The 13680-nt window shown below is 41.4% G+C and overlaps 1 protein-coding gene across 1 annotated transcript; it reads right to left on the reverse strand.

Annotated features, from left to right (window-relative positions):
* Nucleotides 1-1259: 1259 nt before the first annotated feature.
* elovl6 (ELOVL fatty acid elongase 6) lies at nt 1260-12230 on the reverse strand. The gene is made up of 4 exons (XM_037261775.1): nt 11914-12230; nt 4222-4353; nt 2601-2752; nt 1260-2372 (listed from the first exon to the last, which is right to left on the reverse strand). Exons 1-4 carry the CDS (start codon nt 11994-11996, stop codon nt 1936-1938), a joined length of 804 nt encoding a protein of 267 aa, XP_037117670.1. The 5' UTR covers nt 11997-12230; the 3' UTR covers nt 1260-1935.
* Between the last annotated feature and the right edge of the window lie 1450 nt (nt 12231-13680).

A 13680-nucleotide genomic window follows, 5' to 3' on the forward strand; every position in this document is an offset into this window, starting at 1 on the left:
ATTCTAACATGCAAGTGTGGGAATGCTTGGTCAGTATGCCACAAATTCACGACACGTAAAAATACCAATTAGTACTCACCTATCAGCAATTTTATTACATTTTCGACTCAGTAATAAAGAACTGCTGTCATTTCTTTTTTTAAATATACGTACATGCAGTGGTCCTATGTGGTACTAAAAATATATATGATGCACTGAACACTATTAACTACAAGAATCAAATATTTTATTCTAAAGAACCGCTTGTTACTCAAATCTATGCACACAACTCGAGACAAAAATGGCCCAGCAATGGCTTGTATCGCAAAAATCTCATTTGCCAGGTCACTAAAACGCCACAAGATGACGCCAAAGACCTGAAATAATTAGCATATTGATTTAATGATCATCTTTCTTGGTATCCACACCTTACTCAGCATCCTTAGTTTCACTATATCTTCTGCTAGCATTTGTTAATTTTCTTTACTGACAACCTTTATTACTGCCACTGACATCTTCAGGGTTTCTACATCGGGTTGGGGTTTCAAACTCGGGTCCGTGTTTCAAACTAGGGTTAGGGTTTCAAAGAATGGTTTCAAAAATGAGTCAGGATTTCTAAGGAGGGCTTCAAATTAGGGTTTTGAAGTATGGTTTCAAATTAGGGTTAGGGCTTTTAAGTATGGTTTTAAACTAGGGTTAGAGTTTCAAAAATTGTTTCAAAAAGGAGTCAGGATTTCTAAGGAGGGCTTCAAATTAGGGTTAGGCTTTTGAAGTGGGGTTTCAAATTAGGGTTAGGGTTTCAAAGTATGGTTTTAAACTAGGGTTAGAGTTTTAAAAATTGTTTAAAAATTGAGTCAGGATTTCTAAGTAGGGTTTCAAATTAGGGTTAACGGTTTGAAATAGGGTTTCAAATTAGGGTTAGGGGTTTAAATTAGGGTTTCAAATTAGGGTTTCAAACTCAGGTTAGGGTTTCAAATTAGGGTTTCAAACTAGGATTGGGGTTTCAAAGTAGGATTTCAAATTAGGGTTAGGGTTTTAAAATAAGGTTTAAAACGAGGGTTGAATAATGAAAAAATTATTGTACACAGAATTTAAAAAAATGATGAAATGCAGAGAATAGTTTTTAATTAACAAAATAGGCCTTCTGATTTTCTAACTTTTATACAGCAACTTTCAGAGGAAACTTCATACAATTAAAAATACATTTTATTTGCATTTGCATGAGTCAAACAGTATGGATTTAAACTGTCTAGAATTCAACATGGTAATTTTTCTTTTGATTAATAGTTGTGCTTTTAGGACAAAAAAAAGATTACAAGCACTGTGTAAGTATTGCATGTTTTTTTGAACATCATTACAGTGCAAAAGCACATGAGCACAGCAGACACCATTTATACATTGGCCCTTTAACGATTGTTCCCTTTCCTTTCTAAAAGCAAAACACGTTCCCAACAAACCAGCCATAAATATTTTTTTTATCCATCAATATTTACAGTTTCAAACCCAGACCCGCAGGATTGTAAAGGAGACATACAAACCAAAACCACACTGCCCCAGACGCACAGATCATTTTGGAAGTACTGGAATGTCTATTTTCGTGTCCTGATATCTGAATTTTTCAATGCGCAAATGACTAAACTACTGTCTGAGAAAATGTGGCAAATACTTGAGAAAAGGGTGAAAATTGACAACTTTTATTTGGATAGACATAACATAAAATAACAGAACACACACACAGAGACAGACGAGACAAACAATTCTTCATATGTACTGTAGTAATGTTTAAAAAGTCAAGTAAACACAAGTTTGTAGCAGATTTTTGTGATCATCTGATTTAAGACTATGAGGAACTTTTGTTGTTTTTTAACACCAGTTTGCAATGGCTTCATCACGGTGGTCCACCTATCATCCCGCCATCAGTCCTCATCTTCTTCCTTTTGGTTTTTTTTGCTTTTTCTACTCAGTCTTTTTTATAGCAGTGGCTGTTTTGGTCTTTCCCATGTAAGCCCCCCAGAAGAACTGCACAAAGAGCACAAAGTAGCTGAGGTACATGAGCGATGACCACACGATGTTATGCATGTGCGATGGGCACTCGTGGCCCTGCTGCATCCAGGAGTACACCAAGTAGTTGACCATGCAGCCCATCAGCATCTGAGTGATCTGCGTCAGCGTGATGAACATGGCAAAGTTGCGCGACACCTTGAAGCCGGCCGCCCGCAGTGCATAGTAAGAGTACATGACGGCGTGCACTAGGTAGTTCATGGTCATGAACCAGCCCCCGCCGGCTACCATGTCTTTGTACGAATACCAAGAGTACAGTAGCACAGTGATGTGGTGGTACCAGTGCAAGAAGATCAGCTTCTGCTTCCTTAGCACAATGAACAGTGTGTCACCTGCACACGGACAAAAACAGTAAGCTCGTTAATGGCATCCAGTCCAAAGAAGGGTCCGACAAGCACATACGTTCACCGAGCTCTTGCGTTGTGTGTGTGTGCTCGGGGGGGGGGGGGGGCGTAGCGCACAACAAGGGGTACAAAAGAGTCCAGATACACGTCACATATAGGCAAAATAAAATCCGAACAGGGTCAGATTTGCCTGCAGTGTGAACCTGAACTACTTACCCAATTCTGGTGCTTTGCTTAGCACAAATGCGTAGGCCCAGAATTTGCTGACGGGCCCATTGTAAAAGCTCTGGTCGCAAACTGACTGTTTGAGCCCTTTGGTCATGAGGATGTATGTCATGTAACTTCCAGTGCGGACAGCGCCAAATATACTGCATGGAAAACAAAGAAAACCAATCATTGAACAGAGTCGTTTGACACACAAAGCGTTTTTGTTTGCTTGTAAATATTCAGTGCTGCATGACATTATACAACATTGGATCGGATTGCTTTTACTGGTTCTTTAGTCAACAACATCTAGCATACATTAGTGCAATAGCTACAAACTAAAGGCTGTATTCACACCAAGGTGTCCTAATTGAGAATTGATAGTAAACCACAAATATGAAACCTAACTCATTTACGGCTGTGGACGTTTATATTCGGAATGCAACTGTTTTTCAGCAGAGATACGACACTGCATCTCCTGCTTTGGCTGGATGGACAGCGGCCGGTAATGACAGAGAGGTCTGGCAGCGACGGCAAATGCTAGCGGGCAGAGAGCTTCTTGCCTGGTCGGCCGGGCAACGCGGCCGGGAGTTCTTCCTGGCTACCTTATCAGTTGTGGCTGGCTAACGCGGTCTGCGGTGGGCTCAGAGCTTTTTTAGCTGCGACACAGAGCCCATTGTGCGCCTGGTAAGAAACTGAAATTGTTCTAATATTGCCCGTTTAGCCGTCGGAAGCAAATTCTGCCTTGACAAGCCTTGAGCCTCATTATCAAGTGACAAAATGGGTATACATTGAACCCTTGCCTATTCGCTCTTTGCTTTTCACACATTCACAATACACATGACTCAGCGACTAACATTTTTGTATGACGTATAGCCTGGGTAGTTAGTGGACGTTACGACACATTTTAAAAGTAAACTAATTTGCAAGCCATTTGCCATATTATGGGTAATAAAATGTGTTTGACATGACAAGCTGTTTCAGGATCATAAGTCCTGTTATATTTACGTGCAATATTATATTTGTGCAATTCTTATGTTACACCTAAAACTCGATAGAACGCGCTTCGATTCTACGCTACATTCTGTCCAACGCTTTGGTCATAGACCCCAATTTTTTGTGTTGTAAATACTTTTCTTCTTTTTCTAACTGTGAGCAAAAACCTTAAAACATTTGGAAAACAACACACAACCATTGTTGATGCCCAAAACCTTGGGATGTAGCTTTGGTTAAATAAAAATATTTCAAATAAACTTAGAACAAGAACATTGCTGTTTAGCGGACACTGCAATCGACTGCACTGATTTTGAAGTACCGTATTTTCCGGACTATAAGTCGCAGTTTTTTTCATAGTTTGGCCGGGGGTGCGACTTGTACTCAGGAGCGACTTATTTGTGAAATTATTAACACATATCATTTCACATGTTATTTTCACACTAAACCGCATGAGGGCGCTCTAGGCCTGTGGAATAATTGGAACTGCAACTGATGAGTCTGACATAAGCCACGTAGAAGAGGAAGCATTCAATCATAGCCCAGTGAATTACAATAAGATTGAGATTCCTGTACATTCCTGGAACCCTGCACCACTTGAAATCTATGTTTACAAATGTCACAGATTTCTTTATCCCACCTGAAAACGGCGAGTGTGAGGGACCAGAGCACCAGGGGCTTCCTCAACTCAAACTTCTCGCGTTGCTTCATGAGATGTCGGCCGCCGAGGATGCAGGCGGCGTAGAGGGCGGAAAAAAGGAAGGACTTCTTCCTGCACAAGGCAAACAACAACATAAATGCATATTACAACAGTGGTCAACAACATAGTCCATGTGCATCTCAATAAGCTAGAATATTGTACATATTTATTCAACACATAGAAAACCACTTTTCAGAAGACAGTCCAATTGATTGGTGCCTGATTTAATGGAAAGGCAATGGAGGCCAGGACAGGCCAAGCAACAATGGGGCAGAGCATGGCCAAAATGCTCACTTCATCACTGTCCTGTTTAGCAAACAAAACTGGAGTGACAACTACAAACGCTTTCTATGCGGCTGACGTGATTTAAGTACATTGTTCCGACTGCCCCCGGAATCTTATCAATGGTGCTGTTTCGGCTCAAATGCCTCGCAGCTGCAGCCTTTCTCTGTTCAAGATAAGCGGGGGCTGGCACTGCTCTGCTGAAAGCCAATGTAAACTAAGGGTAAGAAGGTACAGAAAACAAGGACTAAAAAGTAAACAACAAAATACTTCATGTAAATTCAGACGTGAGAGATGTGTTAATTCCTGTCCTTCAGATGACACAAGAAAACAGAGGCCTTTGCTCAGCAGTAACGCCAAGGCCAGACTGCAGGATGACATCATTCCTTCTCAATGCACCTCAGAACAGTAGGGTAGGGTGCGGTGGGGATCAATCGACATTGCATTCTCCTTTCACGGCTTATACATAGTCTTCTTATATTGGGCATCGGGCACCAAGATTATGATTAGATTGTAGACTTAGTATCACCTCAGTCTTTTTTTATTTTCTCATTCATTCTAATTACACAAGTGAATGAAATAAAGTAATGTTGAGCGTGGGATGGAAGATAAACAATTAAACGGAAAAAATTGAGACTGAAAGCAAAACGAAGAAAGTGAAAGAAAAAGAAACAAGGAAAGAAAGAAAAGTGAGGAGAAAGAGAAGACAAAGAATCAGAAAACTATGACTGATGAAGGGTAGGAAAGAAAAAGGAGGCAAACAAGTAAGGGAGGAAGGAATGAGAAGAAGGAAATTGGGAATAAAAGGAAGACTAGAAGAAACCGAATGGTTTGAAAATAAGGCAGGCCGATAGGTAGTACTAAATGATGGAAGTCAAAAGGGAAGGTGGAAAGGAAGGATGGTCTGAAAATAAGGTAGGGTACAAGGAAGAAAGTTGGCATGAAAAAGAGGAAAGTAAATCAGTAGAAAGGGAATGAGGAAGCACGAAGGAGGGGGGGGAAAGGTTGCATGAAAGGAATGAAGGGAAAACAAGATTCAGGCACAGAGAGTGAGCCAAGAGTCTTCTCAGTGAACTGGTGCTCAATTGGCGGCCCGCGGGCCAGAACCAAGCCCTAACTGGCCCAGCCTGGGGTCCAACCTGCCTGAATGAATTGCATTGAAGAGATGCAGAGGGTATTTTGGGTCGCAAGATTTCCTTCAAAATTCCTATAGTGTTTGATATTGTGAATGCAACACATTGCTGACTATGCTGTTTTGAAACGTGGCTCGCTGTGCTAATAACAGAAGTAGTGGCAAGATATTGAGTGGGTTCGGGTTTATAATCCCGCTTGACACTTGCCCCAGAAAGTGGACACTTGGCGAGACATAGCGACCTTAAAACCAGTGTAAATGATTTTGGGCTTGCTGTAAACCCCTCTTGCACAGGTGATATTTTAAAACTCTGGCACTGTTAATTAGCATGTAGATGCATTTTAGTCGTATAAATGTATTTCATTTGGCCTTTTCCCCTTTGTGTGAGAGATTCTAACAATAATAAAAGAACATGATTGTGTCTCTTCATCTCGTGGTGTCCACATTCGGATTCTGCATTATCAATGTGTTTCCCTAACCAAATCATCAAATTCCGAAACTATCAATAGTAGAATCACTCAACTTTACAGGGCCACCTTGTACAGATGCAAAACGTGTTCCCAAAAACATTTTCTGTGCATAACAACAACTTGAGTGTGTTCACCATTTACAAATCAATAAGCATGATGTTGCTGTCCGGTAGAATGTGTCCAAATTTGGTCAATATTAACATTCTAAACTAAATCAAGGAACAGCGTTATTAACAGTTTGGCTAATTTTGTTGGTGGACTTCCTAAAAAGGAGTGGTTTTCAAGAAGTGAGAATGACTCCAGACAGCAACAACATGCACTACAATGCCTAGCCAAATAATGCAGTGTTGTTTTTTTTCCCCCACCTATGGTCGAATTATTTGTGCAATGTTTGACACATCTTTGTGATGTCATCACATCAGACATGCAACATTTGCAATGCATGGAACGCAAGACTGGATAACAAACCGTCACTTTCATGCCAGTATGAACAGTACTGATGTACAAATTGGGAGTACGGTAAAAGCTGTTTTCTTAGCTTTTCAGTTGAAAAAATTGTGTTTTTGGTGAAACCATCCTATGTTCTCCTGCCAATTACGGTCTTGAAACATAGGTCAAATGTCCCCAAAACGGCTGGCAGCGAGCGGGTTGGCTGCTCAGAAAATAGCAGGCAGTCAATGAGTTAAATCGGCCGATCATAGCTTTTTTCAAAATATGCAATATCGTCACATTTTGGCTGATTAATCTATTAGTTTCTGAATAGCTGGATGGTGTTTGAGTGGTGCAGAATGGGTTCATTGCACTGTCTAAGTCTTCTCAGTAACCTACCAGTGAGAACTCCAGCCAGACTTGTTTACAATAGTGGGCTGAACGGAGCGGAGCATTCCAAAAGGTATGTTTGTGAAATCAACAGTGACTCAACATGTTTCCCATTTTAGCTCAACTCTGTCATGTGTGCCTGACAATACGTACTTCGATCGTTTGTTCATTCGGTCGTTGCATTGCTAAGGTTTTAAAGTCTTGAAATTGACTAACTGTTAAAACAAATCAACTTCATGGCTGTATTCAAAACAAATTGATAGAACTGTTAGTCAAATGTCTATTTGCTTTTACTGTATTCAAATCAAATGTTATTCTGGTCAAACCTCCAGTTTATATAGACATTGCTGTATTCAGATTATGTTATACTGGTCAAATTTCTGTTTTCAACTTTTTGTTCTAACTTCTAAAATAATTGTTACTGCTTTATTCAAATCATGTGATACTGGTCAAATCAATGGTTTTGTGACTTTTCTCTTCATGGTATATAGGTCGCACTGTAGTAATTTAGATTGTGTATCTGGCAGTGAAACCTTGGTTGTAATCGGGACGGGACTAGATAAGCACAATTACTTCCTCCCGCTTCCCTTTTCGACAAGTTATGTCAAACAAATGTGAAATGAATCTGTAATAAGCGTGTTGTTTATGTGTTTGCCTAAATAAACAAATGAAATCGAAGTTGTTCCACCTGTACAATAACCAAATTTGCAGCAAGTACAAGACCAGAGCCATTTCTAAACTCATTTATAAATAGATATTTTTAAAATTAAATTGCTATTTTTTCCAATGAGGATAACCCAATCAGGAATACGCTCTGTCCACTGTTAATGTGGTAAATGACTATTCTAGCCGCAAAAGTCTTTTTTTAAATGCAATTTCAGCACAGGTGTATAAAGGCCCATTTCCAGCAACCATCCCTTCAGTGTTCTAACGGTCCATTGTGTTTGCTAATTGAGCTAGAAGGCTAATATGGATGATTGGAAAACCCTTGTGCAATTATGTTGGTTTTCATGGAAAACACTAAGTTGTCTGGGTGACCCCAAACTTCTGAACGGTATTGTATAAATAATTCCCAAAGGTGTAATGTTTTTTTCAGGTGTTTTTTTTATTTTTTTTTTATTTGTCTTTAAATTTTTCTCGGTTTAAAAATTAAACAAATACTGAAGGGCAAAGTATGTTGTATTTCTAATTCATATGTTAGGTAGAAGTGACAGAAAAAACAAGATGCTAGGTGTGTATTCTTAGAATTAATCATTCGATTAATCAGTAATCTTTTATTTTCTTTCAAATACTGGCATCGGCCTCAAGAATTCATATCGGTTAGGCCCTAGAATGTAGGCACGAGCGAGATAATTTGACAAGTGAGGAGAGGAACCACATTGAATATAATTATACAGTGGCATGATTAATAGAGACTGAGAGGTGACTGGTAGGAGCAGGAACCATGTGCATGTAATCCAATTAGTAAAAGCACCCACGGCCCTGATTACATCACGCATCTAAGAAAGCAAAATGAATTGGTCAACATGGCCACTAAAAAAAAAAGAAGTTGGTAGTAGGTGAGCAATCTCATTTGGGCCGATCATGTTGAACGACTTGAACACATCGGGGACACTGTGTTTCATAACATTTTAGGGATTATAGACTGTATGTTTATATAGCAATGATTTGAATTAAAAAAATCTTACACAAGAAAAGCCTGTAACAATTAACAAATATCTTTAATAATAACCAAGTGTAGGACCGTGCTGACGGTGGACAGACATTGGAAAGAAATATTACCCGTCACTCACCATGTTTGAGCAACAATTCAAGATAAATTCTTTGAGGCAGAGTCATTTAGTGTCGCAATGCTATCCAGGTGAGTCAGAGGCAAAGATGTGCCGAGATTTTACTACGTTTCTTTTCATCAACAACTGGGGAAAGCTACAGTAATTAAGTCTCTCTGAATGTTCTTCACTCCTCCTGCTCATATACCAATGTGATACTTAGAATAATAATGCAGGAGTCGTAGTGAAGAACAATTCCAAACATTATACCAAATCCTTGACAATCAACAAATTATTTTTAGAATTAAGTTGGTACCTTGGCTCCATCCATCCATCTTCTTCCGCTTATCCGGGGTCAGGTCGCGGGGGCAGCAGCTTTGGGAGGGACTCCCAGACTTCCCTCTCCCCAGCCACTTCATCCAGCTCATCCCGGGGGATCCCAAGGCGTTCCCAGGCCAGCTGAGAGACATAGTCTGTCCAGCGCGTCCTGGGTCGTCCCCGGGGTCTCCTACCGGTGGGACATGCCCAGAACACCTCCCCAGGGAGGCGTCCAGGAGGCCTCCTGATGAGATGCCCGAGCCACCTCATCTGGCTCCTCTCAACGTGGAAGAGTAGCGACTCTACTCTGAGTCTCTCCCGGATGACCGAGCTTCTCACCCTATCTCTAAGGGAGAGCCCAGACATCCTGCGGAGAAAACTCATTTCGGCCGCTTGTATCCGGGATCTCGTTCTTTCGGTCACGACCCATAGCTCGTGACCATAGGTGAGGGTAGGAGTGTAAATCGACCGGTAAATTGAGCGCTTTGCCTTTTGGCTCAGCTCTCTCTTTACCACGACAGACCGGTACAGAGTCCGCATTACTGCAGACGCTGCACCGATCCGCCTGTTGATCTCGCGCTCCATCCTCCCCTCACTCGTGAACAAGACTCCAAGATACTTTAACTCCTCCACTTGGGGCAGGATCTCATCCCCAATCCGGAGAGGGCATTCCACCCTTTTCCGACCGAGGACCATGGACTCGGATTTGGAGTGGCTGACCCTCATCCCGACCGCTTCACACTCGGCTGCGAACCGCTCCAGTGAGAGCTGGAGATCACGGGCCTGAAGAAGCCAACAGCACCACGTCGTCTGCAAAAAGCAGAGACGCGATGCTGAGGTCCCCAAACCGGACCCCCTCAACGCCTCGGCTGCGCCTAGAAATTCTGTCCATAAAAATTATGAACAGAATCGGTGACAAAGGGCAGCCTTGGCGGAGTCCAACCATCACTGGCAACGAATCCGACTTACTGCCGGGTTCAAATTTTCGCCAAGGTTCAGACCCTCAAAAACTGCAGCATTATTTTCAAGACCACACCCTCGAAATAGACTAATTTTAGTCAGACAGTTTTTAAAACTGTTAACAGCCGTCTTCATAATGTGTGCCTTTGTCAAAAGGCCCCACAAATCTATATTTTTAGCACAGTTTATACCCTGGCTGTATTTTGAGGAGGTGGCCCCCTTAGCACACAAATGAGCCACTAGTCACATCTCTCTTGACTGTGACGCAAATGTAAAGTACTACTTTCAGTACCTTGGCAATGAGAGACTTTGAGATGGCAACTTGTTGAGCAAGACGGACAAAAAAAAAACCACCTCATCACAACCTTGTGATGAGGTGGGGGGTTTTTGTCAAATAACTTTCCACCGTTGACATGACTATGCAAAATGCTGCCAAAGAGGTACTGACTAAAAAACAAGAACAAAATCTTCACAATTGTGTGGTTATTCCGCTAATTTAACCCTGCAATGGCACAAAACAAGCACTTCTACAGTAAAAACAAATTGAAAAAAAAAAAGTTTGAAAAGTATTATTTTAATGGTTACACACTGCTGCACACTGTATACGTTTGTCTTTTTTTGTATATAGTTTGTGCAACTCTGGCTTTAAGACGGAAACAGTAAGCGTGTATGGTAATTTAAATAGCAACCTTCATCTGGTAAATGACAATCAAACACCTACTTTGTCTTTGAACTTTTATAGTCCTTTCTTGGCCTTGATGAACTTGTGGTTGCTTATGTAAACTGATGTCTACCCATCAATTTATGGGCTATGTAAACTGTATGCGTGGAGTGAACTTATCAAGATGAGAAAATACACATAAATGAACAATGAACTTAATAGAGTCTCTGCTTGCTAATTATGTTTGCTTGATACTTTTTGGGGTAGCTTCTTGTGTCCATTCCCTTGGTAAACTAAACCGCTTTGGGAGAAGCCCAAACACAATCCTCCTTGATAAGCATTTGTGACTGGTTGCACTAGTTTGGCTATGTAGATAAGGTTTCAGGGCCCTTGTTGTTTATGCTGATGAACATTTGTTGCCCCCCTGCCTCCTTTGCCCTATAGTTTAAGATTAAGAACCTCACACTTTGCCGAGAAAGACCATGTGGGTGACATATACTACAAGACTGAAGCCTGCATAGCAGATCTGCGATCTGATTGGCTGCTGCTCTGTCAGCAGACATCAGAAGAGGCGTCCGATTGGTGCTTTCTTAGTGCCAGGGGATGGCAGGCTCCCGTGCTGCTGACCCATGCGGCCTCATACATTCACTTGAAATGAAAATGTGATGTTATGTGATTAATGTTGATGGCAAGTTCATGCAGTGAGCCTTGAATAAGTCAGCAAAGGACACAGCAGATGGCTGAAAGGCACTACAATGCTGGCTCAACTCTGCCTTTTGTAAGTATTTTGTGAGAGGATGTACATAAAATTAGACATGTGAGGTATACAATCAAAACATTTCTCCACATATCGAATGGACCCTACCATTAAAATATGCAGAGGAAACTCAATTGTTCTGCACAGCACCACCAGGCTACAAGATGAGCCGCATTTTGTCCCATCAAGCTGCAAAATGATCTCAATGTAGCACATTTTGGACTCATTAATTCGCTCCATATCAAATGGCATGATGACCTTAGCATCATCATGGTGCTTGTTATCTAGAGGTTGATAAGGGCGGAGGATGAGCGGTAAATCACACAAATTTCAAGGACATCCCACTGCGGGTTCAGACGTGAGGCGGATAAATCGCCAGCGCGGTTAGATTATATTTGATCCGAACTGAGCGTTGGGTGCTGGATTCGACGCATTTAACATGGTACAGTTGAACGTGGTCTTACCAGTTCTCCTGCATCCATCGGATGGCCTCCTCCTCGTTGAACTGCCTTTCGAACTCGTACTCTTGGAGGGCTAATACCGACATACTGGCGGCAGTGGGGAGGCGAGCTCGGGCGTCAATCTTAACAAAGGCGAGAGGCTGTCGTAGTGCTAGTAGAAATAGTAAGAGGTCTGGTATAGGCTAAGCCCGCCAGTCACATCGCCCTTGCCGCCGTCAGGACGTCGCGGTCGCGCGTGTAGTCAGATCGACAATCCTGATGCACTGACTGAACGAACACAGGATAACGCTACTCTTCCTCCTTCGCCCGCCGGCCGGCCTTCTTCACCATAGCCACGCCCGCCACTCGTTGAATTGATGGATCCCGCGGGTCCTAGCGCCAGCCTTTCCTTTTTTCTTCTTCCAGAACTTAGGCACCCTCCGGTCATTTTTTTTATTTTTGCTTTGACTTGCGATTGCCAATCTGAATATACTGTACGGTGGCTGTGAATTTAGTTCAACTCATCTCACAAAAAGCAGCATTTTGGCAAATATAGAAAAAGTCATCAAAAAGAGACTTCGAGTTATTTAGTGGCACTACCAGTTGACATTTACCGTCTTAACCTACTGCTGACAACAGAGGCGTAGCCAGGAATTTTTCCAGTAGGGGCGCACGCCCACAGGAAAAAAAATCGAACATCACCCACGCCGTTCGCTGATCGCTAAAACAACATCAGGGTCCGGGAGGCAAACGGTGAATGGATAACATCGCGCACATAGAATAGCGCAAGCACATTCGCGCAAGACCGAAAGAAAAAAACGGCATGAAAATTAAGAATTTTTTTTTTTTTTTTTTTTTTTTTTTTCAACCGGGGCGCAGGGAGTCCTAACCGGGGCGCCGCCCCGGCTCGCCCCGGCTTGGCTACGCCTCTGGCTGACAAACAATACAAAATTGACAATTGGCAACGATAGTTGAGGTTTTAGAACTAAGTCCAAACATCCGCTGAATGTGCTATTTACGGGAAAGAGAGGCACTTCACTTTTTCCCACCTGGATGTTTATAATCAGTATTTTACAATTATCGTTTGCCATCAACTTCCGTGTTTCTAACATTCCCAGCATTTAGGTTTCTCCAATGATGGCTTTTTACTATCACAAATATTTGTTTAGAATTTAGAATCATTGCATGAGTAATTGTCAACTAATTTATCAAAGCAGGAGGTAAAACCTCTCCAAAAGATTATTTTATTTAAAGGGATCAAGCTGAATGTACATGTTGATGCACTGAGGAAGACGCAATGAAATATGTTACTCACCAGTGACTTGAGTAGACCTCCAAATACTATCATTTATTATGTTTCATTAATCTTCGTACATACAACTATGCTGAAATATCAAGAAATCAATTGCAAAGAGCAGTGTAATCACGTACGTCCTATCACAATCCCTATTTGAGGTAGAAATGAAAGATCCAGCAGGGTTTGACTTCCTATTCATTTTGATGAAATATTTAATATGGGTATGACATTGTAAGTTACAAGTAGTGATTTTACTACCAGTTATGCAATTACATCGAATAAATATGAATAGTAAGACACTAAATAACTCCTTCACGCATATTACCAGCAAGACAAATCATTCACAATAGTTAAGATCAGTTTATTTTCTACATGAACTAGTTCAAAGTTCAGTTCACAACTTATAAAATAAACTAGTTCATTATTGAAAATTTATGAACTATGTTCATCGTTCAAAAAAGTTAATAGTTTTTTATTTCCCCCAATAGAAAGCA

This window comes from Syngnathus acus, chromosome 10 (genome assembly GCF_901709675.1).
Source record: "Syngnathus acus chromosome 10, fSynAcu1.2, whole genome shotgun sequence".
In the NCBI taxonomy this organism is placed as follows: domain Eukaryota; kingdom Metazoa; phylum Chordata; class Actinopteri; order Syngnathiformes; family Syngnathidae; genus Syngnathus; species Syngnathus acus.

Coding starts and splice junctions, on each gene's coding strand:
- elovl6 (XM_037261775.1), bottom strand. CDS start 11,996: ATGTCGGTATTAGCCCTCCAAGAGTACGAGTTCGAAAGGCAGTTCAAC. Junction 4,354..11,913: donor CGATGGATGCAGGAGAACTG/GTAAGACCACGT, acceptor TGCCTTGTGCAG/GAAGAAGTCCTTCCTTTTTT. Junction 2,753..4,221: donor CTCACACTCGCCGTTTTCAG/GTGGGATAAAGA, acceptor TTTTCCATGCAG/TATATTTGGCGCTGTCCGCA.